Source organism: Antennarius striatus, chromosome 6 (assembly GCF_040054535.1).
Source record: "Antennarius striatus isolate MH-2024 chromosome 6, ASM4005453v1, whole genome shotgun sequence".
Lineage (NCBI taxonomy): Eukaryota > Metazoa > Chordata > Actinopteri > Lophiiformes > Antennariidae > Antennarius > Antennarius striatus.
In genome coordinates, this window is record NC_090781.1 from 10,774,419 (window position 1) to 10,801,922 (window position 27,504).

General features: G+C 38.3%; 1 protein-coding gene across 6 annotated transcripts in view; it reads right to left on the bottom strand.

Moving 5' to 3' along the window:
• Positions 1-27,504, bottom strand: part of lrfn1 (leucine rich repeat and fibronectin type III domain containing 1) — a 120,327-nt gene that overhangs the window by 31,363 nt on the left and 61,460 nt on the right. For 5 of the 6 annotated variants that reach the window (XM_068318088.1, XM_068318087.1, XM_068318089.1 and 2 more), the window contains one exon: positions 19,591-19,641. In XM_068318088.1, the coding sequence (XP_068174189.1) occupies positions 19,591-19,641 (51 nt within the window). Of the gene's footprint in view, positions 1-18,988; positions 19,116-19,590; positions 19,642-27,504 lie in introns of those variants that run through there. The other variant, XM_068318093.1, reaches the window with a different exon arrangement.

Below are 27,504 nucleotides of genomic sequence, written 5' to 3' on the forward strand. Positions count from 1 at the left end.
CGGATCTTGTTCTAGTACGTGGAGTAAAGATATAGGTCATGTGTTCTTGAGACTTTTGTGGGGGTTTTTTTCATATTTATCATTGGTTTATTAACTTGCATATAATTAATTATGCAAAGGATGAGTATGCATGTCCAATGGTTGGTAAAAAATAAGAAGTTTTTTTTCTTATAATTTAGGGGGTTTGGGGCTTTTTTAGAAGACTGGAATGGATTAAAATAATTGTATTTATTTGAAATAGGGACAATTTGTTTGGGTTACGGGTTGTTTGACTTACGCGCTCAGTCACAAAACCAATTAATCTTGTATCTCAAGGTAGTACTGTATTAGAGTAACACTATGGCTTCTAACAATATGTGAATGAAAGTACTATCTGGAGTTAATTCATCATATAGGTGAGTTTTGATCAGTTGCTGCAACTGTCATCAGGTCTGTCAGCTATTACCTCAGCATTGGGAAACTTTTTTTTCCTTCAAAGCAATAACCCTCTTTATTATCTTCAGTCCTCAGCACATAAAATGAAATATTATCAATCGCAATATGTACCCTCCAGAGTACACAGCAAGGCATATGTGAACTATATAGCCAGTGGCCAGGTTGTAGGCAGACCAATCAAGATGCCGTCAAGTATAAACATAACATGTTTTGACCTCTCAAAATATGAGCTGAGATTTTGGGCTACAAAACTAATGAAATTGTCACCATCAAGATATTGATTGATTGCTCTGTACACTGAGTACAGGTAGGTCGATGGGAAATGCAACCCTTCCTCAGTTTTGTAAAGCCTACCAATCACACTGTGACAACACCAGAATGAATGATGCGGTTTCTTGAAGTTTGATGTTTCTGTCAAATTAATGGGACACAGCATAATGAGGGCTTAGGTAGCTGAACAGCAGGAGTCTAGTTGGAATTACTACAAACTTCAATTCTAAAGGAACTGCTATTAAGTCCTAATTCATCAAAAGGTTTTTTCTATTGTTGTCAGTGAGCTATGATCTCGACTTGTGTTGGTTTGTCATCCACATTCATTCATATTTGACATTACTAACTCAAACTGAAAACTGTAAAAATAAAAAAAGTCACAATAAGGAATGGCAATAAAAAGTCACTTCAGTAATAGCACCTCTTACATCATTCTGTGTGGCAATAATAAGGTAAGACAGGTCTGATGCACCAAATGAAGGTTTTACAGCAACCTCTCCTGCCCCATTGACCTGAGAATGCAAATCAGCTCCATGAAAGTGATTTCATGGTTGACTGCTACAGACACATATGGTCTGCGGTCTCCAAGAAAATTCATCATAGAGAGTGGGTATGTTTATGAGTCTTACATTAATTCCTAACTGTTCATCTTATAATCATATGTAGTGCATCTGAGCATCCATTCTGCACAATATGCTGAATTGGACTACTTGGGCTCATTTAAAAACATTCATGCAACTATTTCCACACCCCAGTAACGTGCCATCCATTTATAGACATTGTACTCTGCTTACAAATTCGAGCACTCAAGATTACAAGGACTTAGTTCAAAACATATCAGCAGCTCCTGCTAAAAACAGACCTTCAAGCAGGGTCATGCTGTAGCCGGGTGACATCTTTGTACAATTAAGTGCTTATACCTTTTATTTATAATCCTTTTGTAGAAATCAATGAATCAGCAGTCAACAGATTTGAATTTTAACTGTACCCTCTCCCCTAATAAAGGATGAGGGCAAACCCATTTTACAAAGCCCCAAGCACGAGAGTAATTTGCTAAATTAATGTGACAACTTGTCTGTAAACAAGAGCTGGGACTAACTATGAATCATATTGGATAGCCAGATATTCTTCCTTATTTACCATCAGCAAATAATGTCAGAGATGTGCCTGAGTGCTGCCATAGCTGTCACTTTGAGATGATGTGTAGGTGGTGGTACAGCAACAAAACAGGATAAAAAAACAACAGCTCTTCAATTTCTTCCCCTGGTGAGAAAATCCCAAACCTCTCCAGCATGGTGTTCAAGATCATCATTTTTCTCCTGGTATTTTACCCTATATAGCACTAACATTTTTCAGTGTGTTGTGAAGGCAACAAAATGTTACCTTGAAAACATTTCGATGAACAGGAAATAATGACATTGTGTTGATGTGAATATCTGGCTGGATAGTCACTGGACATTTGCAAAATGTCACCAGACAATACCCTAAATTTGTTCTCGGTAAAACTAAAGAATAATTATGTGATTTTGTTCATGTGTGGGGAATCACAAGCTGACATGAATATTAGAGACAGTCAGTGGTTTGGGGTAAAGAAAAAAAAAGTCCTACCATATAACTAAAACCATAAACAAAGTACTTTGTTGTTTAAACCTAAAACATAAAAATAATTAACAATTTACTTAAACTATTACAATCCCTCACCCAAAAGGAAAGAGCGTAATTCAGTCAGAATCAGATTTCTGGGCTTTTAGTCAGTTGGTTTCAGTGCTGACAGGAGGCCAGACAGAGCTTCCTTTCATTAACCTATTACTTGTGAAATTTGCCCACAGATATATCAGCACATTCTCTCATCTCATAAAAAATGACAGGAACCTTAAGATTAAAATAAATAAATAAATCTTGGTTATTTCTAAAAATCCTCAGTCGACATCTTGTAAGAGGAGGCGAAAAAAATCTTCAGCTCCTTAAAAAGAAAACTGAGACCACCAGCCTGAAAGCATCAACAATTTCATTCACATCACATTTGAAGCTATGTGCCTAAAAGTGAAAAATCCACAACACCTCACTGGCCTGCATGGCATTGAACTTCACAATCAAAGGGATCTTTCATACCGCAAACGAGCTAAGAGTTAAGGGGTGACTTTCATGTTATTCATGGTAATCCTGAATTCTGCTTCACTCAGTGAAATAACTGCCTCAAACTGGCATGGATGGATTATATTAAAAAGTAAAGGAAATGTTTAAATAAAATTTTGCAGAAAATTTATATATCAAGATAAGATGGAATTAATAGTGAATTTCTATAGGGCCCTTTAATAAAAGGCTTGTTCCTCAAGCTATATTGGTTGCTGTTTGATTTATGCACAAGGGCAAATTTATCCCTGTATTTATTATTGATATACTTATGAGATAATGTTACAAGGTCTTCAGGATCCATCCGGCTCAGATGGATAGTTGTTTTTTCAGGACTCACTGGGTTCTCTTAGTGCATTTGACAGTTGTAAACATATGTATACTGTTGGCTTGGCTGAACCAGCCATCTATAATGGATAGGGAGTTGTGTGGGGCGGAACAAGTTACCTCTGGTGAGCTACTGGGACTCTATAAAATGTTAAAATAGGCACTCCATATTTGCTCTGCATTTTCATGAATAATATCCAGAGCTTAGAGTGTGAGAGATAAATGCCGTTCTACACCAGGCTTTCGCAGGTTTACAGAGGAAAAGTAAAATGTTCTTAAAAATGTTCATATTGAAATCCATTCTACCATTGGTGGAGTCCGTCAACATCAAGTTGTGCAACATGTTGCTGATTACAATACAGTAATAACTTTATTTCTCTTTCTTTATTCTTGTTATTTTTCGTTGCAATTCCAGCCAGTGAAGGGAGATAACCATCCACCTAGAGGATTCTGCCGTTGTTGGGGGAGCAGTATTTCCTTACTGATGTCCATAAGAAATTTTCCCCTCGGGATCAATAAAGTATTCTGACTCTGTTTCTGATACGTGGTAATGAATAGTAGTAGTCACATTTGCAAACTCATTACTTTATTTTTCCCTGCTGAACTCTCATTGTTTTAAGGCTTTAAAACATTTCTAACATGTTTTGCGTCATCATCATCATCATCATGTTTTTTCATTTGATATGGAACATATTTATATGATTTCAATTCCAATTTGTGAATATTTCTTTGCTCTCACTGACCAACTCTCACAATATAATTTTGTCAGTAATAGCAAGTGAAGTCAAATTTGGTGGACCACTGAAATACAAACTGAGAGGTGGGGTTACAAATTCAATAGATAAATGGGAAAATTATTCAATCAAAATAGATAAATGGGAAAAAGATTCAATCAAATACCATTTTAAAAGCTGTGAAAGCTGTTGCACCATCACCACACAACTGTTACCACAGTAACAGTAATTAATGTCTGGAGTGCTATCTCACTAATTGATATTTCAGCTTTTGTCATCAGCACAGTCGTTCTAAAAGTGATGTTGTGATGTCTGTCTGTTCACACGTATAAAAATTAATGTGAAAAGTCAATACAACATGACCAGACTTGAAAAATATTTCTGAACTGGGTCACCGTCATTGGTACATAGCCCCAGAGCTTCCTCCAGTAAAAATGTTGAATAAAATATGGTCTTCTCCGACCTTAAGAAATGTATGATTTTATTTCATTTAATTCTCATTAGGACTAGTTGGATATCAGAGGTCAGTCAGCTAGAAGCAAAGACCATATTACCCCTAATGTGGTGATTTAGAAGAGCTTCAGTGGTTTTGCTAATATGTGACTTTTCCCGAACTCGGAGAGGAGTGTTAATGTATAAAATATAAATACCTTCAAAAACAAAATTTGTAAAGGACACACTATACAGTATAATTAACTTCTACTTCCATGCTGACTCTCTCATTTCACCCTGTCTTAAATAATTCACTTTGCAACTAATTCTGGATACCTAAATGACTTGAATTGATTGACTTAATGATTTTTATATTAATTATGCTGAATTAGGGCCTTGCTGTGGCAGGGCAGGCTGTCGATTTAGAGCAGGGTTTGTGGTTCAATCAATTCAACATGATCTAATCCACATGTTAAAGTATACTTGATAATTCCAAGACTTGAATGACTGCAATTAAATATCTAAACAATAATATATTATATATAAGATGTAAGTAATGTAAACATTGCATTTAAAAGTATTCAAAACAACTATATTTTCAAAATACTGTCACTATGACCCACGCAAGCAGATGAAGCAGTTTAAAATGAATGAATGAATGAATGAATGAATGAATGAATATTATTTTTTGCACCAGTGTTAAGGTTAAGGTTAGGATCAGAGTTCATTCCTTTAATTTATAAAATGAATCTAGTAAATTCAAATGTAATTTTAACTGTCAAAGCAACACCAAAAGCATTCAGTTTGCATGTACATTATATACAATGAAGAAAAGCAGTAAATCCTAACATAGTACAAACCAAAAGAAGAGAATATTTTTGTCTTGTCTTGAGAAGTTATTTAATTGATTGACTGATTATTGAAACTTGTCTTGGCTAATTTTCTTCCAGAGGACTATTGAAATTGGCAGGTTTAAAATATTCAGACATGAAAGAGGGTCTAAGAGCTGTGTGATTTGGCTTAAATGAAGCTCATTTTCTTTGGTTTGATGATTTAATAATGTACATTTTTTCATGAAGTACTTGAACAAGTCCAAAAATATTCTGGTGCAAACTTTGCTGCATCGCCCTGATTCATAATTTTCCATTTTAAAAGCTTAACCCACCCCTTGGAGCTACCGTATACACAGTAATGCCAAGCTAGCAGAACACAGACCTGAGTTTTTGCTGACTGGTGTGTGAATGTAAGACAGATCCACTGATCAGCTCAGTCCACTGAGGAAAAGTCATAAAGTAATGCCTTGGAGAAATGATGAGTAAAATGTGTGGATGGTGCAGTGAACCGTGTCGTTCATGTCTCCTGCTCTAATAGTATTCATCTGATTAATTGAAGTCAACATGTCTGGTTGCTGAAGCTTAAACACTCAGGTTTGGTGTGCCAACGAGATGAAAGGTCAGCTCACTTCAATTTATTTGCCAAAAAGAGAAGACAGAAGGGAAGAAGAGCAGTCTTAGAATTAAATCGGAATGTCAGCCTGATGCGCAGCTGCTCTGTTTCGTGATGGCATTCACATCCGAATCTGGACAAGGGTGCATGACTTATGGTCATTCACTGTGATACAGAAACTCCAACCGTGATCTCACGACCTTTACAGAAGTTAAAAAGAAAAAAAAAACCCCAAATGTTGATTAATGAGTAATCCAGTGAGTCGACACTGTTCCTCTGCAGAGGTCTGAACTAATAGATACCTACAGCCCTGCAGGCCGATTGGGGAAACATTATAAATTATTAATAAACTCAAACAAGCCAGAATACCTTATAAGTGTGTGTGTGTGTGTGTGTGTGTGTGTGTGTGTGTGTGTGTGTGTGTGTGTGTGTGTGTACGTGTGTGTGTGTGTGTGTGTGTGTCTGTACGTGTGTAGGTGTGTATGTGTGTGTTTGTGTGTATGTGTAGTACATAGCTATGATATGTAAAAAATTGCCATGACCACCAGCAAATTTCTGTCATAGATTTTCAGTTCATAAAAACACTGTCAACGGTAAAGTTAACAAAAACCAACATCTGAAAGATAAACACAGAGCCTCTCAGTTTCAAGCTGAAATTAGATATCATCAATCACATGTCAGTCAGTCATCTTCAGATTACCACCGCTATATCCGCCGCAGCGGCAAACACGCCCAGGTATATTCACATGCATTGTCCCTCCTAAAAGCCCAATGTGAAATAATTCACCTTGCTATATCAGCATCATATTTACTTGCAGGTCAGATTATTCCGTCCACAGATCCAAGATCTGCCCACTACTATTCATTTGGCCTCTTGTGAAAATATGAAGCCACTTTTGGCCAGAAAGACATTCTTACAGAGGAAGGAGCTGCTATTCCAATCTCAGGTTGTCAACGAAGTTTCAATCAGTTTATGTCTGAACTCATCATCATTAAAACTTCTTTGCCTCTCGATGATACATTTTTAAAACTTTCTTTTGAAAGACTGAGCGAATGCTACTGTATTTCCACTTTTTAGACATCGGTGAATTTTAAATACTTTTCTCTACATTCATCTCAGAAGAAGTAGCATCTTTTCTTGTTTTTGTTCATCTCATCCATTATGCATGCCACGGCCTTTATGCTTTGCTTCCTGGACATACCGTAACAACATACACAACAACCCATGTTAGCTGTCAAAGTTCTTTTGATAACAAAAGCTATCTATATAGTGCTGTGTATATTTATGCACAATATTACATCAAAAAGTACAAAAAAAGTATCTCCCTGTCCAGATTAGACCCATGGGCCGATACCAACCCCTGAACATGACCATAATCATCTCATCTTCAGTTGCTTTTCTGCTTTGCGGTCGTGGGTGTTCCTGGAGCCTATTCCAACTGACTACCGGCAAGAGGTGGGGTACACTCCGGAAACGTCACCAGCACTTTGCAGAACCACACGAAAGACAAACAAGACACTCACACCTACGGGCAATTTAGAACTTATCAGTTCAGCTAAATCGAGCCAGGAGAAAACTCACGTAGACAAGGAGAAGAACGTACAAACTCCGCACAGAAAAGGACTCAAACCTAGAACCTTCTTGCTGTGAAGCGACAGCGCTTCCCACTGCTGCCCCTGAATACTTTCATTAAATTTTATTGAATTTGATTTGCTTTTCTTGGAACATATTCCTGCAATAACTATGAGACAGTATTAGTTATCCTGCTCAAATCTTTGAGTTGTATAATTTTGTGCTTTGGACTCAAGAGAGATTTTCAGGTAGGATTAAAGTGATTATAAGAGTTCATAACCAATTTCTTTGAATGCATGCAGTTATCAAGGGACTTTACAGACATAATTTGATGTCGAGTCCACTCTCTTGTAACAGGAAATTGGCTAAAGAACAATTAAACTGACAAGTAACAAAACCTATTATTACCTATATATTCTATAGTGTCACTTACTGAATGGCTGCAATTCCAACAAAACATTCCTGTTTTTTGAGATATTTTTAATACATTGAGTTATATTACATTTCCTACTAAAATATACTCTTGTTTTAATCTATGTTTAAAGTTGGTGTCAGATATAAAACACCAAGTTGATAAATTTACCAATATAACCCAACAAATTGTTACTGAAAGCTTTTATATTTCTCTGTCTTTAGTACAGAGTTTTTGCAGGATGCATTAGTTGATGTGTACTTATACAAGATTAGGATATGAAGCAAAGCAAAGCTTTTATAGCATCTTTTTAACTCATGGGCTATATGTTAGCCTCAAGCCAAAAAGATTCAGTCCTTTGGGAAGAGTAATTTTTTAGACATTATTAACATTTTGAATAAAAAAAAAAAAATAATTACAGGCCAATAGCAACATATGGCTGATTAGCAGAAACGCCATGCATAGTCGAACCTTAATGGACTCCATGAACTCTTAATGTCTAAAAGAATGAGGGTCAGTTTATATATCCTGTTAAATGATTATCATCCCTTGTTGAATCACAAACAAAGGAAGACCTTTACTCTGACTTGTCTTCCTGGCCAGCCACAGTGCTTGTGGTGGAATGAGGCTCCACTGGGTGGTCAGAAGAACCCGAGGGCACGGATTGTCTTTGAGTCGATTGCATTTCATCCAGTCCCTACACTTCCTGTTCCAACGCTGATGAACATATTTCAGTCTAAGCTGCTGAGGATAAGCGAGCCAAGTCCCAGTGAACAGTGACTGCCAGTTTAACCAATGACTAACTCATAATTCATATCTCAGTAGTAGCCATGACCACAACATATATATATATATATATATATATATATATATATATATATATATATATATATATATGTGTGTGTGTGTGTGTGTGTGTGTGTATAAACATATGTTAAAAAAATAAATCTGAAAAGTTTCCTTCTGCTTCATTTAAATTGACAAAAATAACACTCGCTCCATAATTTGAAAACAAAAGGAAATGACCTTTTATTTTCAGCGTGGTGGCAATGAGCATTAAAATATAGAACTAGACTTAAAATACAAACCTAGGCTCTTCATGCTGTTAACTGATTGATAATTTGTTCTAAAAAAATTGCACATATGACTCAAATCTGCAGAGAGTGCCACAATTTCATGAAGCAGCCAGATACAATGGAGGACTGCATTGCTGTGCACCATTTTCTAGTGTCACACGTGTGAGAAACCTGACTGTACCCTAAAAAAGTGCAGACATTCAGTTGTGGAGATGCAAGTGTTAAAGCCCCAAAGAAAGGCTTCACAGAGAGCGCATTCAACCATCCTCCCTTTTTGCTGGCAGTCACTACAGCAAACCTCACATCAGCATGAATGAACAACAGAGGAGGAAAAAGACATACTGCGCCGACTGGAAAGAGATGTACTTTGTGCACTACAATACAGTTAATGGTGTTATCATCTATGACCACTACCTTCTGTTATTCTGCTCTCACCTTTTTCTTTACGGTGCTCAAAATGTAATGAAGAAGGAGCTGTATTTCACCTTGTTATTTCCACGTAACTGTAATAATCCTCCATGTTCCTTTCCTTTCATAATCATTTTGATATCCTGCGCTATTTACGATCACAGGCTTGGTGGCTATTTTTCGGCACAGGCAGAGGGCAATGAATAAATTAAACACGAGGGTGAAGGCAGAGTCCTACTACGAGGTCACATGCATTTTGCTGCCATTTTTAAAATAACAGACAGATCACCAAGGAATAGGGCAGACGAATGCGTCCAGTCAGATGCAAGTGAGCGGCTCTAAATGGGCGGCCGTTGAGGGAGCACCTGCATAATTTATAGCCCTGCTTGTTGTGCTGCACGATCAGGGGAGGTTTATTTCAAACAAAGGGAACATGCTGCCTCTTATGACTTTCTGTTATGCTTTGTCTCACTCTGTCATGTTCGTTCTCCACATTTTCATCCGCATTAGATTTATTTTATTTGATCTATCAAACTGCTGACACACACTCATAATTGGTGTAGCTGTTTGAGCTTCCTGAGGCACTTACAAAATTTAAAAAAAAAAAAAGAAAGCTTTGGTGGGTAGATCAGAGAGTAGAATGCTAAATTTTAGCTGAACAACTGTCATCTTCCTGTAGTCTAGAACATCTCACTAAGTCTCACACTTAGATAGCAGAGGAACTCACAGCGTGAGCTATTTAACACGGCGTGTATGGAGTGGCTCTTTGCCTTTTCTTACCAAATCTTTACCAGCAGCTTCAGCAGCTCCAATAGGAAAGAAAAGAATATACAATTGAAACCACGTGAGTCATGTGAAACTAGAGGAAAACGCTGTCTTATTTTTATCAGCGTACCAACCAAAACACGATCTCTCTCTGTGGTTTTGATTCAAAGATTCCCTGTCAGCGACTGCAATCGAAAACAAGAACCAAGGCAGTCAGAGACTGCAACATCCTTACCCTGACCTACGTTCAGGGTAGGTCAGGGTACCCTAAAACTAGTACCTAACTAGTGCATAGACTAGTGCATAGTGGACAAACAAACGAATGAACGAACGAAAGAATGGACGAACACACAATCGCTGACAATTACAATACATCACCGCTTTGAAGTGGGATGTAATTACTATCTGAGTCGTCGTTGTTGGACTGAGAGAAACAGAGATGAAGAAGCCACTATCAGCAGGTACAACCAACAGGAAGCAACCACCGGGGGCCGTTTTAAGTCATCGTGATTGCCACTGAAATTGCACCACACAACAGTATTGCAATACTTTATGATATTTACTCTTTTGGTGCAACAGTCTGCTGAATGTTTATCTTAAATGATCGTTCTAGCTCTTGGCTGTATATCTCACCTTATTTCACACTGTTTTTTAGAATTCATTTTTAAACTAGACGTTTGCCAAATCTGATACATTTACATAAGAGCTGGTGTTAATTAGAAAAGAGTGTAGATTCTAACAATTATAAAAATGCAAATAAATGCAGTTGTTTAGTACTAAAATTAGACAGACAGACATACAGACAGATTTTTCAAAAGATTTTAAATATAACAGGTTGGCACATTAAATATCAGACCATTAGTTTTTTTGTAGCTGTTTCTAAAGCTGTTTATTCTAGTAATAGCATCGGTAATACATTGGCTATCATAAACTAAAGTCTTCTGGTTTCCCATAACTAACAACTTGATTTGATTTCCAAAATATCTGTAAGGATGTCAGCTTCACAACCATTTCTAAATCCTGAACTGACCAATCAGTTTCCATTGGCAAAGTCCCAACACTTGATGGACTTATAACATGAAAGAGCGTTGATTTGATTTGATTTGATTTGATACTGAATGACTGCATTATCACTGCATGTCCTGTTCAGTTTTAATGTATGGAGCTGATATGAACTTCCAAGACGTGTGGGTGAAATGTGGTCAGGAAGAACAAGACTGATTTAGATTCCTATAAGAAAGAGACTATTACATGTGAAAGTGACCCCAAAGTAGGGTCAAATTGTATAATTAAATTCACAGAGGATGTTTATCACCAGGACAGATCTAAGCCTTTCACAAAACCTTACAGGAAATTGATATAATATAACACTATACAACATAAAAAACAAATGCTGAATTACAGCTGAATGTAAAACCCAGATGAAGAATGGTATAAGAGTTGGAAAAGATGTAAATCATGAATATGGAGTGTTTGACATCCCATGATGCCATCTGGTCACAGTTGATTCACCAAAGCCTGCATTTTAGAACATCAATTAAATTTTTCTAGACCACAGATGTCAAGTCAAGGCCCACGGGCAGGATCTGGCCCGCGGTCAATTGTTTATGGCCCACCGGATGATTTTTAATTACTATTAGAACCGGCCCGCAAGCCACATCGGCCCGCTGGTGTTTTGCACGCACCAAAATGACATTCCCCACAGCGCAACGGTAGCAAGCGACTTTGGGTTTCAATGTTTATCAGCAGGGCTTCACAGTGGCGTGGTGGGTAGCCCTGTCACCACCCAGCAAGGCGGTTCCAGGTTCGCGTCCCGCTCCATGTGGAGTTTGCATGTTCATGGGTTCTCTCCCATGTGTCTGCGTGGGTTCTCTCCAAGTTCTACAGCTTCTTCCCACCTCCAAAAACATTCTCTTCAGGTTAATTGACCGGTCCCAAATTGACTGTAGGAATGAGTGTGTGTGTGGTTGTCTGTGTCTCTGTGTGGTTCCGCGGTTCCCTGGCCTGACGCCCTAAGGCAGCTGGGATATGCTCCAGCTCCCTGCGACAGCGGATGAATCGGTCATGACAATGCATGGATGGATGTTTATCAGCAGTCAGAGCGAGGTTGAATTTAGCCACTCCTCTCCTCAAAACTGGCTAAAAGTAAGGTGTATGCTGGGAGCCAGGTTTCAAGCCAGGTGAGAGTCAGAATTTAAGTTCAAAGAGGTAAAAGGTAAACCTGTGTGTCTTCTGCAAAGTTTACATGTTTCATCCCCGACACAGTGCCCCAGCTGTGCAGCCAAGCTGCTCGGACGCTGTCTATGTTTTGTAAGACAGACCTGTGTGAACAACTGTTCTCTCTGATTAAGCTGAACAAAACGTCACACAGGAGCCGTCTGACTGATAAACACCTTCACTCAATCCTGAGGATTTCCTCATCTCAGGACATTAATGAATTTGTACAAAAGATGAGACACCATCAAATATCACAGTCAGCCTCTGAAAAGTGAGTATCACAGACCAGTACCATATTTTCAGTTTTAAATTCAGTTAAATTTTTACATTTAAGACATGATGTCTCTTTGAAGGAAGTATTATTTTGTGAGCCATAGATTTTTGTGTTTTATTTTATTCATTCATATTTATTTCAGTTGAATGGACTCAGGTAAAATTGCAAATAAGAACCATGAGAAAGAATGCAACTGATTTGATTTTTTTAAATTTTATTTTACTATTTGAAAGCAGCGATTGGTCGGATCTTAGAGCAGCACAATTTTTTTTAACTTTTTTTTTTCTACAAGAATGCATTATCATTGTGTATGCACATTATTATTATTGTGCATGCAATAATGCATGTATAATAATGTATTTTCCATTTATAATGCATGCAGTTTCATCTATGCATTTATCTTGATATTAAGGAACATATTTATGTTTTTGAAGGACATTAACTTTTTTGCTGTTTGCCTGTTGAAAAGGTTTCTCCTTGAAGTTACTGACAGAGCCATAACAAAATATTGCTGTATTTATTTAATCATTAAATAATATACACGGTGTTAGCTCTTGGTTCAATAGACTAAGTTCATTTCAACATATTTTAATAAGCATTCAACCAGTCCGGCCCTCGGCTTGTGGCAAATTTGGGTTTTTTTGGCCCTCCGTTTATTTGACTTTGACATCCCTGTTGTAGACTGTAACAAATAGATAATTCAGCACTTTTGCATCCAGGAAAACGCATCGTTAGAAAATGTAGCTAATTTATTAGCTACTGAGCTGCTTTTGAAGTGATTGTTCATTATTTCCAAATACTCTTTGCATTGCATTTTAACAATCACTTTTTTTATCGTGATATGATGGTTTTTCTTTTGTATTGTGTTTGCTTTTTTTTTTTTTTTCCTTTTTTGAGAGCCCTGCATCTTATCTCACCTGAAAATGGCTGTCAGCAGTGTTTCTAATTTTAGAAACACCTCTCTCAGAGGTGGGCCAACTAAAACTGAGCAAACGCAGACTGCAGCTGAAGCAGAATCAGAAGAAGAAAAAAATTTACATCAGATTTTCACCTCACATTTTAATAAGAGGACGCTGATACTCTCATAAAACAAACAGATTTTTTTTTGAAGTAAGATCATCTCAAAACACATGTTCCTGTAGTTACTATGACAAGACAAATAATCATATGTACTATATAGATGTCATAATATAACATAATACCACACAATACCACATGTGTACATTTATTTCATATCTTGTGTTAAATAATATTTTTATTCTTTTTTTCATTGTAGTCTTTTAACACAAGGATAATGTTCAATTGTTCTTTGTGGTCAGTCAGACATCTGCTGTTATGTGTCATGCTGTATCTGCGTAGCACATATGGGTAAGGACCGAGAGGAATGTTTTTTCACTTCTAGATCACAATCTGTCAATCAAGCAGATATTTTTACCTCTATTTCAACCTTTTAAGTGCTTAAAGTCTGTTCTCTTTAATAAAGTGCTATCCTGTGGATTGTCACATGATATACCAAGGTGAAACCCCAGGTGGTGACACATTTTTAATTGAATGAGAAATATTTACCTTTTGATGGAGTACTGCTCTCAAAATGTCAAGAAACAATTAACTGAAGCTGAAAGGGATTTACCTACATTAGGATGAACTCTACATTGAAAAATAATCCCCATTATGTATGTATATATAGTATGTATGTATGTATGTATGTATGTATGTATGTATGTATGTGTGCGTACATGTGTCCAGGTGTGTCTGTGTGGGTGTGCGTGTGTATGTATGTACACTGCCTGGTCAAAAAAAAAGTCGCCATCCAAAAAAGTCACACCCTCTCATATTTTGTTGGACTGCATTTAGCTTTGATTGCAGCATGCATTAACTGGGATGTTGTTTTGATGAGTTAATGCAATATCACAAGAGTTATTTCCATCCAGTGATGCAATATTTTTCCATATTTTTCATCAAGATCTTGCATGTATGATGATGGGGTCTGACCACTATGTAAAGCCATGCATTAACTCATCAAATCAACATCCCAGTTAATGCATGCTGTGATCAAAGCTAAATGCAGTCCAACAAAATATGAGAGGGTGTGACTTTTCTGGATGGCGACTTTTTTTTTGGCCAGGCAGTGTGTGTGTGTGTGTGTGTGTGTGTGTGTGTGTGTGTGTGTGTGTGTGTGTGTGTGTGTGTGTGTGTGTGTGTGTGTGTGTGTGTGTATGTGTGTGTGTGTTTATGGATGGGTGGATGGATGGATAAATGGATGAATATATGATGTGCTCATTATATTTGGGTGACAGCCTTGTCCATGATAAACACAGCATACAGTGCGATGCTATAGAGTATATTTTACAAACAACAATTTTGTTGCATTTTTGTTTGACTCCAGTGAAAAAGATTAACTCACAAATGTTTATATATACAGTATTTCACAAAAATCAGGATCCATTTGTGTGTGAAATGCAGCTGCTGTTCAACTTGACCTGAAGTGACACAGTTCATTTTTGCCATGGCCATTTTTCACACTGACATAGGAAAAAAGAAGGGATGATTCTGTATTAATGACTTCTGAGGTAAGCAGCAGATGCCAACAACAGACAGCAAAACAACGGTGTGTGTTCAAAGAGTGTGAATAATGAGAGATAAGTCATTCTGCCTTTGTCTTTTCTTTCTATACCCGATAACGCAACAACAACAAAAAAACTAACATCAGAACATGGAACCCAGCAGCACAAGTCTGTGGGAACCAAAAACAGTCTTACACACACACGCACGCACGCACGCACACACACACACACACACACACACAAACACACACACACGCAGAGTAATAAATGTTGTTAATTACTAGAGAAATGATTGTAATGAAAAAAAAATTCCCTTAGCTTTTGTTGATTTTAATCAATCATTAATGGAATATCTTGCTTATGGCTGGTTCATTATTAGTAAACATTATTGTTTTAATTTATACAGAAAACTCAGGGTATAGGTAGGTTTATCACCTGCGGCAATGCTTGTGAAGACTTCAGGGAAGAAGAGTTGTTAAACAAGCATTTTAGCAGCATTTCGTGGTGCAAGCAGTATTAATGTCATTAAATTGTTAGTTCTTTTTTACTGCAATCTTGCATTCTTGTCAACACATACTAAATAAAAACTAAAGTTTTATTATCTTTGCATTCATACTGTGGCTGCCAGTCGGCAGTTTAAAACCACATCAATGATTTGATTTGATAAACTCATTTGATTTGATAAACTTCTTTATAACATTTAACACATACTCTGAAAGAAAATTTGATAGGTTTCCTTCATAATATTTAGTAAATTACTCTTTTTATTGAACAAAAGCAAATTGAGGTGACAGTAGAATTAATTAAAAATAATCTTTAAGACAATAACACCTTGATGTTTTTTTTATCATTAACAGTCAAGTTTCATTTACCTTTAGCTAAAGCTTTAAAAGTTCCATATCACACCTCCGAGCACAAATTAAAACACAAATAGTGTGACAATTTGATTTATAGCAGGTCTGTGTTCAGACCTGAGTGACAAATACATAATTCCATAATACAAGTATTATGGAATTACGCTATATTTATGTGAGCTGGTGTTGGTGAGCTGTTCTAATCCCAAAACTCCTCTAATGCAACACACTAATAGACGATAATACAAAACAAATTAAAGAAAAAAAAAAGTGGAATTAGAAGACACATGACATTTCTGGCGTGAGATTACACACCAACACACACAACAAAAACAAGAATGGTTTAAACAGCATTCTCTTTCTGTGATGTTTTAGCCGGGTCAGTCAGTATGTCTAAATATCATAGAGACTATATATGTTCATATTGAGGCCAAACAGGTGGGTAGAGGATTGGGAGGCAATAACTATCTGTGGGAAGTAGTCAGAGGTGAGTGGAACAGCATCGCAGTAACAGGCATTCAGACAGCAAACCAACAAATGTGTAGTTACTGAAGAAAACCAAATGGACACCTGCTCCATACTAAAATGCACCGTGAACGCAGACAATACCATAACATTTCACAACAATTTCAATTATTTTATTTGCATTTATAGAGATATATGAACAATTTTATCAATTTTTTTGTACGCCATATTGTGTTTAAATGTTTTCCTCATTACAATAGACTCCACAAATGAGAATGCTTTAAACTGATGAGGAATGCATCTTAAAAATGCATGGCATGTACTGTGGAGTTATGAATCTGCAAAAACTCTAAATTAAGCTCCTTCTATTCAATATGCATTTAAAAGGAAATCTATACAAACTGCTCTCCCCAAAAAGAGAACATGATTTGAATATATAAATAAGTAATAATCTATAGTAGTCGTGTTAATTTGATACCACACCATAAATTCCTCTGCTCAAGTGGCATAAAGAAAAACATTTTCATGAATCTCTTTCAAAGATTCTCATGAGGAAGCCCCTCAACCCATCTCACCAAATATACTCATTCACTCACATTTATTCCACTAATCTTCAAATGCCGTCCTCTGTTTCCAGGTGGAACGATCAAGGCAGTCGCTTGTATTGTATTGTATTGTTTGTATCATTATAATACGAACAATGACATAAAGGTCTAAATCAAGCTGTATGATAGCAACTACACATAAGGTGAGATGAGATGAGATGAGATAAAATAAGATATATGGCATGGAGGGGGTGAGACGTACCAATATGAGACACATGAACACGGGTGCTTCAGACATGTTTCTCACTGAGCTGCACAGACAATCCAAACAACCAAATTTTCAAGGTGAACGCCCAAGATTAGTGTCACTATTCAGTAACTGAACAAACCCTGAGTTATAGCATTGAATAATGACCACAAAACTCTGTTTGTAGCACATTATTATCACAGACTGAACTTGACCTTTCTAAAATGTCATCAAATTTTATCCTATCAGACATTTCTTTGAAATTTTGTCACAGTTTTGGCTCCAGTTTTGTATCAATGCTCTATATTTTGTGAAGTTGCAGTCACCCTGACCTTTGAACACAAACGTATCATCAGTGCAGGCAATGTTCCAAATGGATGTCTGTGCCAAACTGGCAAAAGTCCCTCAAGGTGTTAACAAGAATAACAAATACAGATGGGCACACTGAAAACATAATGCCTCCAGTCACGGCTATTACAGGGCATAGAAGTGGCAAATGAATTTAGTAATTTATTTTGGCTTCATTCTTGCTCAAGCTATCTATTCTGAGTTTTCCATTTCTACACAATTTCCAATGAGGTTCCTCGTGCAATTCTGAAGCCACACAATCACCCTTTGCAGAAAAGCAGCAGGAACACCATCTCAAAAAAAAAAAAACTCATAATGTTGTCTCACAGCATCACACAATGCAAACCTTTGTCACTGGAAAATTACAGTATGAGAGAAGCTCAGTCTCTCTCCCTCTTATGCATTTGTGTCATACTGTTAATTGTATTTGCCGTTGTACCAGCATACATACAACACACGCAGTGTACGTTGTGTGTTTTTACAACACGGTGTTCTGCATTCATTACATCCCACTAACAGGGTTAGTTGGATGGCTGTTAGCAGGATGACACAAAAACTACAGGATGGCTACGGGAATGTTTACCAGTCAGAAAGAAATTTAAAGCTTTTTAAGCAATTAAGAGAGTGTGTGTGTGTGAGTGTGTGTGTGTGTGTGTGTGTGTGTGTGTGTGTGTGTGTGTGTGTGTGTGTGTGTCTGGAGGGATGGGAGGGGGGGTGATGCGTCATGCAGGATAACGAGACAATATTGTTTGGCCTTGGTAGACAAAGTCTTTACAGCAAAGTTATTTACTGAAAATTATGTTTAAAGTAACATCCTTCAAGGAAAGGTAAAGCTTTAGAGGTAGATCTTGAAAGCACACTGATGGTAATAAATTACTCTTAACATATTATAGCAGAGATAGCTCCACTACCAAAAGGTGCAGCATAACTTTTTCTTCAGTTCTTGGTAAATCTGAGGTGCAGGTACCACAGCAGCACTAGTTCATGGCATTGATGAAGCTGTCAGGTAAGGAAAAGTCACAACAAGGCAAATTTTCCAGTGGACTTTGACATATTGCCAAATGGAGAAAGAAAGACATATTTTGCAGGTTGTCAAAAAGTTAGCAAATCTACATCAATGATCAAAGTTCATATGTATTTTACCAAAACACATCTTAAGAAATACCAAACTACTCTGTCCTTTAAGAATTGATGTGCAATTGACTTGCCACAGACTGAGCACACAATGGGGTCTGTTATAGAATGTTAAGCATACAATTGACATTCACCCAAAAAAACCCCTGTTTGATTCATCTTTAATGGTAGTGCTTCCTTTCCATGAACATTCAAATAAAATTCCTATGAGGAACAGCAGTGCTATGCCTGGTCTTTATTATTGTAAACCATCCATTGTATATATTCTCAATCCATGTTCACAGCAGCCCAAGGTGTTTTCTGCTGTTCATCAGAGGGGCTGTTTTCACCTTTGAGATAAGAAATTAAATCTCCAGGACTCGTGGATGCTGGGCTTCCTGCAGGGTGGTGAAGCACTCTGATAATGGAGCCGACTCCCATTGCGCAGGCTTCGAGGAAAACAGTCATGGCGCCAGCCCAACCCTGTCTATGTGAGAGGACAGCTAACAGTGTCACTCTGCAGAAGCTCACTCTCCTTCTCTCTCTCTCTGTGTGAACATGTGGTAAATCGGCATGTGACAGAGAGCGGGAAAAAAGGAGATGCTGTATTCTTGTATTGTTTTGTGCTTCTATTTGTGCAAGGAGGAGAGATGGCAAATACAATCGGAATAACTACCATGGTGTTTTTTCTTATAAAGTAATAATTGAGCGCACAGACACTGGAATAAAAACTGAGTGATAGTGTCTTGGAACTATATATTGTATTCAGAATATTGAAAACATTTGTCTTTTATCACTTTGTTTCATCCAATTCCACCCTTGTTTAAAATCTGGATGGGGTTTGACTGTGTGTGTGTGTGTGTGTGTGTGTGTGCGTGCGTGCGTGCGTGCGTGCGTGTGTGTTAAACTATGCAAATATTAAGAGAGTTTTAATGTTAATTTGGGAACTCACCGAAGACTGTGGTCTTTTGGATCCTCCTCACAAGGTTCACTCTGAGGCAATCTACAGAGAGAAGTAAATAGTCATTTATTTTATTTTCAAGCACAAAAACCAAAAGGCAGCAAATCAAAATCAGTCGTAGCAGTGTCTTAAAGTTATTGCTCAGTTTTTAATTTCAGCCTATTGATATTTCTGTTGTCTATTGAGAGAATGATTTTCTGCTAAGAGTCTCATTTGAATGAGGAGACATTCAAGCAGAAATGTGATCCACCTGACTCCTTTATACATGATTTTCTGCTGTAAATAAAAAAACTCATGTTTGTCGTCGGCCCATATGATATGGTAATTAACTCTGGACCAAAGGTTCACTTTCACATTACCTTTGCTGATATCACATTGTAAAAGTGATGGATAAATTAAATGGATATTCATTGCTACTTTAGGTTTTCACTCAAATGTTGTAAAGAACGCAATAAGCTGGTTGCCTTGTACAACACTGTTATTTCATTTGGTATTATTATCACCAGCAAAAAAAATAATCATGAAGGAAATTCAGTAGGCTAATTATAAAATTATATTCAAACACAATTCAGTGCATTGTGGACAAGCTTCAACTCAACTTATAGAATTGAGGCTTACACAAGTACTGTAGTATTCAGTCAATCAATCACCTCTCATTACATTATATCAATAACAAGTTATTGACCTTTGCTGCTCACTACAAAACACTTCATGGTGCTAGACACTTGCAGTGTTGGCTACATATTACTAAGTATTTCAGAATGTGCATGTCTCATATTCATATCTCAGGATATGCAATGCTAATTAACTCAAACACGTCACGCTTAAACCTTTTTTCTACAAAAAGAAGCTATAACCAGTCTCCATTTTTCACGGGTGATCTACGTGACAAGTCTGTCTCATATCCTTTAGTCTGATTGAAGTGTTCTTTAAATATACTGTGTGGCTTGGTAGTAGTCAGTGATATGCAGGCTTTGCATGCACAGCGACTGTGGCTCAGAGCCACCAGTGTTTTTGGCGACGACATCTTGGCAAATTTAGTTTCAAAATGTTGAATGTTATAATTTAGAGGAAGATATGGCAATTCTGAAATGGTGTGCATGTCACAGGTTTTATTCTTAACAATTCAGATAATGGATTTAAGATTTGGACAGCTAAAGGCACACCTGTCTCATGTACTATAATGACAGAGCAAAAAGAAAAATGAAAGGTCAGGGTGACTGAAAATCGAGACCTCTATTGATGCCTTCATATTCAACATCATGTTAAAAAAGGTTAAAAAAAAATACCATTGAGCCTTGCTGATACAGATTGTGTGAAAAGGCATATAAAATACAGGGGAGAATAATTTAATGTATGGATAAAGGCTATTAAATCTTAAAACATTCAACACTGTATATTAAATAAAATTGTAGAAAGAAGCTGGGATAGTCATATCTGAGGAAGACATAAATATGGATGCACCAATTGAAATGTACCAGCTCAGAAAATGCAGAGTTTGGTCAGAAAGCTCTGATAAGGTTTTTTATTACACCCAGTCAGAAATCCTACAATGGTAGTAACTCCTCAGCATGCAGGAGAAACTGTGGAAATGTAAATCCACATCATTATCATGTTTTTTGGGACTATCCTGTCATTCAACACTTCAGCAGAGAGCTTCATAATGCCTTATAAGATATTTTCAGATGCCACAAGACTATTTTTTTTTAAATTTTGCCTCAGGATTGGCTAAAAGAGAGAAATATTTATTGAATATATTGCTGATGGCTTCTAAAAAGACTCACAGAAGCAATTCGTTTCCAAAAGAGAGACCAACTCTAAATACATAGATGCACATATGAATGGACAATATGAAGAGGATAACAGCATGTCAACCATAAATGGGAAGTATTTGTGTCAAAATGGGAGAATGGGATATTTATGTAACAACACAAAGACCAGACTTTAGCATTACAAATGTATTTGTGCATGATAATGAATTGGATCAATCCCTTTTATTTGTATTATCAATGTGTTTCTGTGTATTAAAATCCTAAAAACAAAATGTAAAACAACAAATAGGTCCCATTTTGATCCTCAACAATGATGAACATGAAAGGTTTTTTTTTTTTTTCCATTTCTATTTTTCACATGTTGAAGTCAAAGATCTAAGACTGGCTGTGTTTGTGTAAATCTGTGTTAGGAAGTATTTGCCCTTGATCAAGATAATCCATGCACCTGACAGGTGCAGAGTATCAAGGGATGAGGCATTGGGTTGGTCACAATAACAGGCCTCTCAAAAATGTGCAACTGGGATGCCAAGAATGGCAACAACAAGGCAGGTTCAGGCAAGGACGAGAGTAAGAGGGAGGTCAGGCATCAGTGAGCGCCAACCTCCCAAAACTGGAGCTATACTATCAGACTTGCCTCTAGAGGTACTCACGGTAATAAGAGACAGGATGAGTCGGGCTGTTTAGAGGGCATGAAAACAAGCAGCTTTGTTCTTTCACTGCAGTGTAGCGCTAGCAAGTCGCAGTGTTTTTGGTTCTCTGAAGAAAAAGGATAATCCTGTTAGGGTCCTTACATGCTTATTTATATTTTCAATAGATGTGTTTCACTTTTAACAATGCTAAAGACTCGAGGCTAACAGGGGAGCCTGGCAAACATGACACTGTCTGGGGTTGCTGCTAGAGCTGCTAGCCATCTGATAACATCTAGGGTGGAGTAACATTCAAGACTTTTAAGAGTACCAATCAAAATTACACCAGTACAAATGTGTAGAGATGTAAATTAACTAAAATGATGCCAAACAACTGAGAAGTAAGACTGTGACCAAGACCGCCTGTAGACATGTAAACCTGACCAGAGGGGTAATTCCAGCACTAAAGATTGAATTGCAACATACTAGAACATTCCATAATCCCCACCAGAGAAGGGTAATATGCACCAAGATCACTTGATCACCAACTATGCTGATTTGTTCCCCACGATCCAGGACTTAAACTGACTCTATAACACAATGTATGTGCATTATTACGGAAACGGAGTCTTACATCCCGCGAAGCGTTGTTGTATTGTAATTGTCAGTGTTTTCGTCCGTTCGTCCACCAAATATCTTCACAACTGTTGCAGATGATGAAACAAAAAGCAAATTCATCGGGCTGCAAAAGGGATGAAAATGAGATGATGACCTTGAGAAAACTAGGTCAAGGTCAAAGTTCAACTTGTATACATTTTTTGCACATATCTCAGGATATGTGCAAAAGATAGAAAGACAAAACAAAAGCTGTTACATTCAGGGAGGCAAGGTCAAGGTCAAATTTTCACTTTTACAGTGCAACCTCGCACATTCGTGAATCAACGTTCTCAATTTCACCTCATTGTGGATTTTTGGAAGGCAGTCACGTGATACTACGCACATTCTATTTGTTGACAAAATCCAGAAGTTTTCTACGTTCTGTGAGTGTTTGACTTCCGTGAGACACAAAAGTTCTTTTAACAGTCGATAACAGTGTGGGTGAGTGTGTGGTAAAAGGTGGTTTAATAGCAGAATGGGGAGGGTTCATGAACGTTTAAATTACCATCAGTAATAAGATAACGAATTCTGCTCGATCATGGAATTTGTAAATCACATGTGGTTCCGGGACCGCATTCGCCATGAGGAACGACGGCGCACTGTACACCTTTTTAGGTGTCCAATCTCTGAAACCTGATGAGATATAATCACAAAACAAAAAGCAACATTTTCAGGAACCCAGAGGCACAAAAATGTGTAGGTCAGGGTCTTCTTCTTTTCCTTTCGGCTTTTCCCTTCAAGGGTCGCCACAGCGAATAAATTGCCTCCATCTAACCCTGTCTTGTCATCCTCTTCTCTCACACCAACTACCTTCATGTTCTCTTTCACTACATCCATAAATCTCCTCTTTGGTCTTCCTCAAGGCCTCCTGCCTGGCAGTTCAAAACTCAGCATCCTTCTACCAATATATTCACAATCTCTCCTCTGGACATACATGTCCTGCACCGCTCTCACATACTTCTCTGCCACTCCAGACTTCCTCATACAATACCACAGTTCCTCTCTGGGCACCCTGTCATGAGCTTTCTACAGATCTACAAAAACACAATGCAGCTCCCTCTGGCCTTCTTCTCTATCAACATCCTCAAAGCAAATACTGCATCTGTAGTACTCTTTTTTGGCAAGAAACCATACTGCTGTTTGGCAAGAAACCATACTGCTGTTCAGCTCCAACCTCTTCGTCAAGTTTGCAGACGACTGTAGTGGGTCTCATGAACACACAACAACAATGAGGCAGCCTACAGGAATGAGGTGGGCCTCCTGGCTATGTGGTGCAAGGACAACAATCTCCATCTGGATATGGAGGAGACGAAGGAGATTGTTGTGGACTTCAGGAGAACACGCACTCAGCATGCTCCACTAACCATCAACGGTGCTGCAGTGGAAAGGGTCAGCAGCACCGAGTTCCTGGGTGTGCACATCTCCGAGGAACTGTCCTGGGACCGCAACACCGCATCGCTGGCCAAAAAAGCCCAACAGCGCCTCTACTTCCTCTGCAAACTGAGGAGGGAAAGAGCCCTACCCCCATCATGCTGAGTTTCTACAGAGGCACTACGAGAGCATCTTAACCAGCTGCATCACAGGGTGGTACGGCGCCTGTACCGTTTCCTGCCGCAAGACCCTGCAGCGCATTGTGAGAGCAGCTGAAAAGATCACTGGTGACTCTCTCCCTTCCCTTACAGGCATTTATAACACCCGCCTCACCCGCAAAGCCATCAGCATTGCAGGTTATCCCACCCACCCCTCTCACAGCCTTTTCAGCCTGCTGCCATCAGGTAGGAGACTGCAGAGTCTGCGGGCCAGAACCAGCAGGCTCAAGGACAGTTTCTTTCACCAGGCGGTCCCTCCCTCCTCTGCCCCCTGCCATAGCATTGAACTCTACCCTCACACTGCCTGCCCTCCCCCCAGCACCTGACTACCTATCTCTCCCTCCCCCCGTCAACTCAGGGTTTGCGCACATGTCACTTCCCCTATGAGATTATAGTGTATAGAGATGTTAACCATCCCTTGTGTTTCGTCTTATACTTCATGCTGTACTGTCATGCTGTACGATCTGTGTTGTACTGCATGTTGCACTGCCTGTGTTGTCCTGCCTGTGTTGTACTGCATGTGTTGTCCTGCCTGTGTTGTACTGCCTATGTTGTTCTGCCTGTGTGTCCTGCCTGTGTTGTCCCATGTTGTACTACCTGTGTTGTTCTGCCTGTTGTCTGTCTGTGTTGTACTGCCTGTTGTACTGTCTACCGTGGGTCAGAGAGGACTGCAATTTCATCTGTGCTGTATGTCATGCATGTATGGTACATTTGACAATAAAGCTGACTTTTCTTTGACAAATGCTCACTTCTACCCTTAGTTTAGCTTCAACTACTCTTTCCCATAACTTCATTTATCGCTCATCAGCCTAATTCCTCTGTAATTGCCACAACTCTCCACAACTCTCTCTCACTTCTAGGTATGCTCTGCATCACTTCATCAAAGTCCAATCAGGATTTCTCCTTCTCCTCCAGCTCACATCCTACCTGTGGAACATACCCACTAACAACATTTGAACATCACACCTTTAATTTCTAGTTTTAGATTCATCACTCTATCTGATACTCTTTTTACCTCCAGGACATCTCTTACAAACTCCTCCTTTAAGATAACTCCTGTTCCATTTCTCTTCCTACCTACACCATTGTAGAACAACTTGAACCCTGCTCCTAAACTTCTAGCCTTGCTACCTTCTCCTGGACACACAGTATGTCTACCTTCCTCCTCTGCATTATGCCAACCAACTCTCTACCTTTTCTTGTCATTGTTACAACATTCAACATCACTTCTCTCAGTCCTATACTCTTGGTTTTCCTCTTCTATCTCTTCCAACGAATGCATTTTCCTCCTCTCCTTCTTCGACCAACAGTAGTCCAATTTCCACCGGCACCCTGTAGGTCAACAGCACTGATGGTGGTCGTTGTTAATCCAGGCCTCGACCTATGACTTCCGGTATGGAAGTCATAGATTTGATTCGCATGTTAGGTCACGGTAAAATGTTGAATTCAGGGATGTCGCGAGATGTTGCAGTCTCTGACTGCCTTGTTTGAGTTTGTGTCGACAGTGAAAGCAGTGGCTGTGACTGTGGAGCTTTGAGTTCATCAAGTAGCTCCTGCCACCACGTCAGGTCTGAATGTCTTCAGCCACTGTTGCATATTTGTGGTCCTCATAGCTGGTCTGTTGCATGTGTGTACATCATATGGTTAGCTAGGAGTTTGCATTCATGTCATCCATGCTGCTTTGCTCTTTTGTTTTACTTTTTTCAAACATTTCTTTGGTATTTTTTGCCTTTATTAGATAAGACAACAGAAGATCATGAAGACATTAGGAGAAAAGAGTTGGGGTTTACATGCAGCAAAGGCGTTTGAGTGGGAATCAAATCCATCAATCCTATTGATCCAAATACATACATTGGGCGCATGCCAACACAACTGTTCTATCCACATCCACTACAGTTTTATAGCGCATGTGGATAGATGTAGTGGATGTAGATGGATGTAGTGGATGTAGTAGTATTAGCTTGGTAGAAGGCAGGCGGCTGAACACAACATAATTAGGGCATGGATTGAGGAGCATGTTATCCAACTAAACTGACCCGAGCAAGATTAAGCCAGTGAGACTTTGTGAAAGTTGGTTTTCCCCTCTGCTGAGCCCTGTTTCCCATGTTTTGCTACAATTTCCCTGAATTCCTGACAGAAGAAAAATGAATCCTCCTCATTCCTTTGACTGATTTCAGTCAGACTGCATTTATAGATTTTACTCCTCTGGTAATTTCCTCAATGGAAGTACATACATACTGTATATGTGTATGGTGATCGGGTCAGAAATAGAATCTGTTGACATTTATTTATTAATAATCCAATCAGTTGTAAACTTACAAAATTAAAGATAATCCTTTAATGGTAAAAGCTCCTCTTCCACTGCAGCGAAGATCATATCACAAAGCAGAGATCTGCCTGTCAATGAGATCATCAGATGTTTGGAAACAGCAGAAACTAAATACTGTGATGACTGTACCTGGATGTTATAATGACTTAAAATCCACACATGAGCTGTGCTTCAGTGCAGCTCTAAAAATTCATATTTTTAGTGCAATTGTTTCACACTCAAAAATAAATTCTGCAGGAAAAGGATGAAGGCTAAGTGCGAATATTTCTGGGATGTAAAAACAAACTTCCTACACTCTAAAAAATGATTCAAGGACCTAGTAAATGTAACAGTAATATATAGTTATGCATGCTCAACAAAAATTTTGATATCATCAGAGTATTTCATTTGACTACATCAAAATTAATTAGTAAAACTCCAACAGGAATATTTGTGTGAAATAGACACATGTAATTTAAGTTTACTTAATTAAAATTAAGTATTATTTGACTCACAGATTACACGGTTTAAATATTTGTAATAATAAGTGTATGTTTCACCAACCTTTTTGAGAATATATTCACGAATATCAGTTAGTTTTAATGAGTGCAATTATTAAACGAGTCAACTCTATTTTATTGGAGATGTAACTAACAACTTAAAAACATCAAGTGAACAGAAGGGAACCGATTCTGCCTTTTTAGGATTTTGGGGCACTGGTCATTCACTCTGGCACAGGCTCCGCGATAGAGCACATGTCTTGAAGACAGATTGCCCAGCCATCGGTGGTTTGAATCCCGCCACGACATCCGTCAGAGTGCGAGCTGACAATGGGAGTTGTCAGCTCACCTCCCAGCCACTGCTGAGGTACCCTTGAGCAAGGCGCTGTCCACCCTCATTTTGGGGTGCGACCCCCCAAATTCAGTTACATTTACTCAATTTGTGTAGGTAAC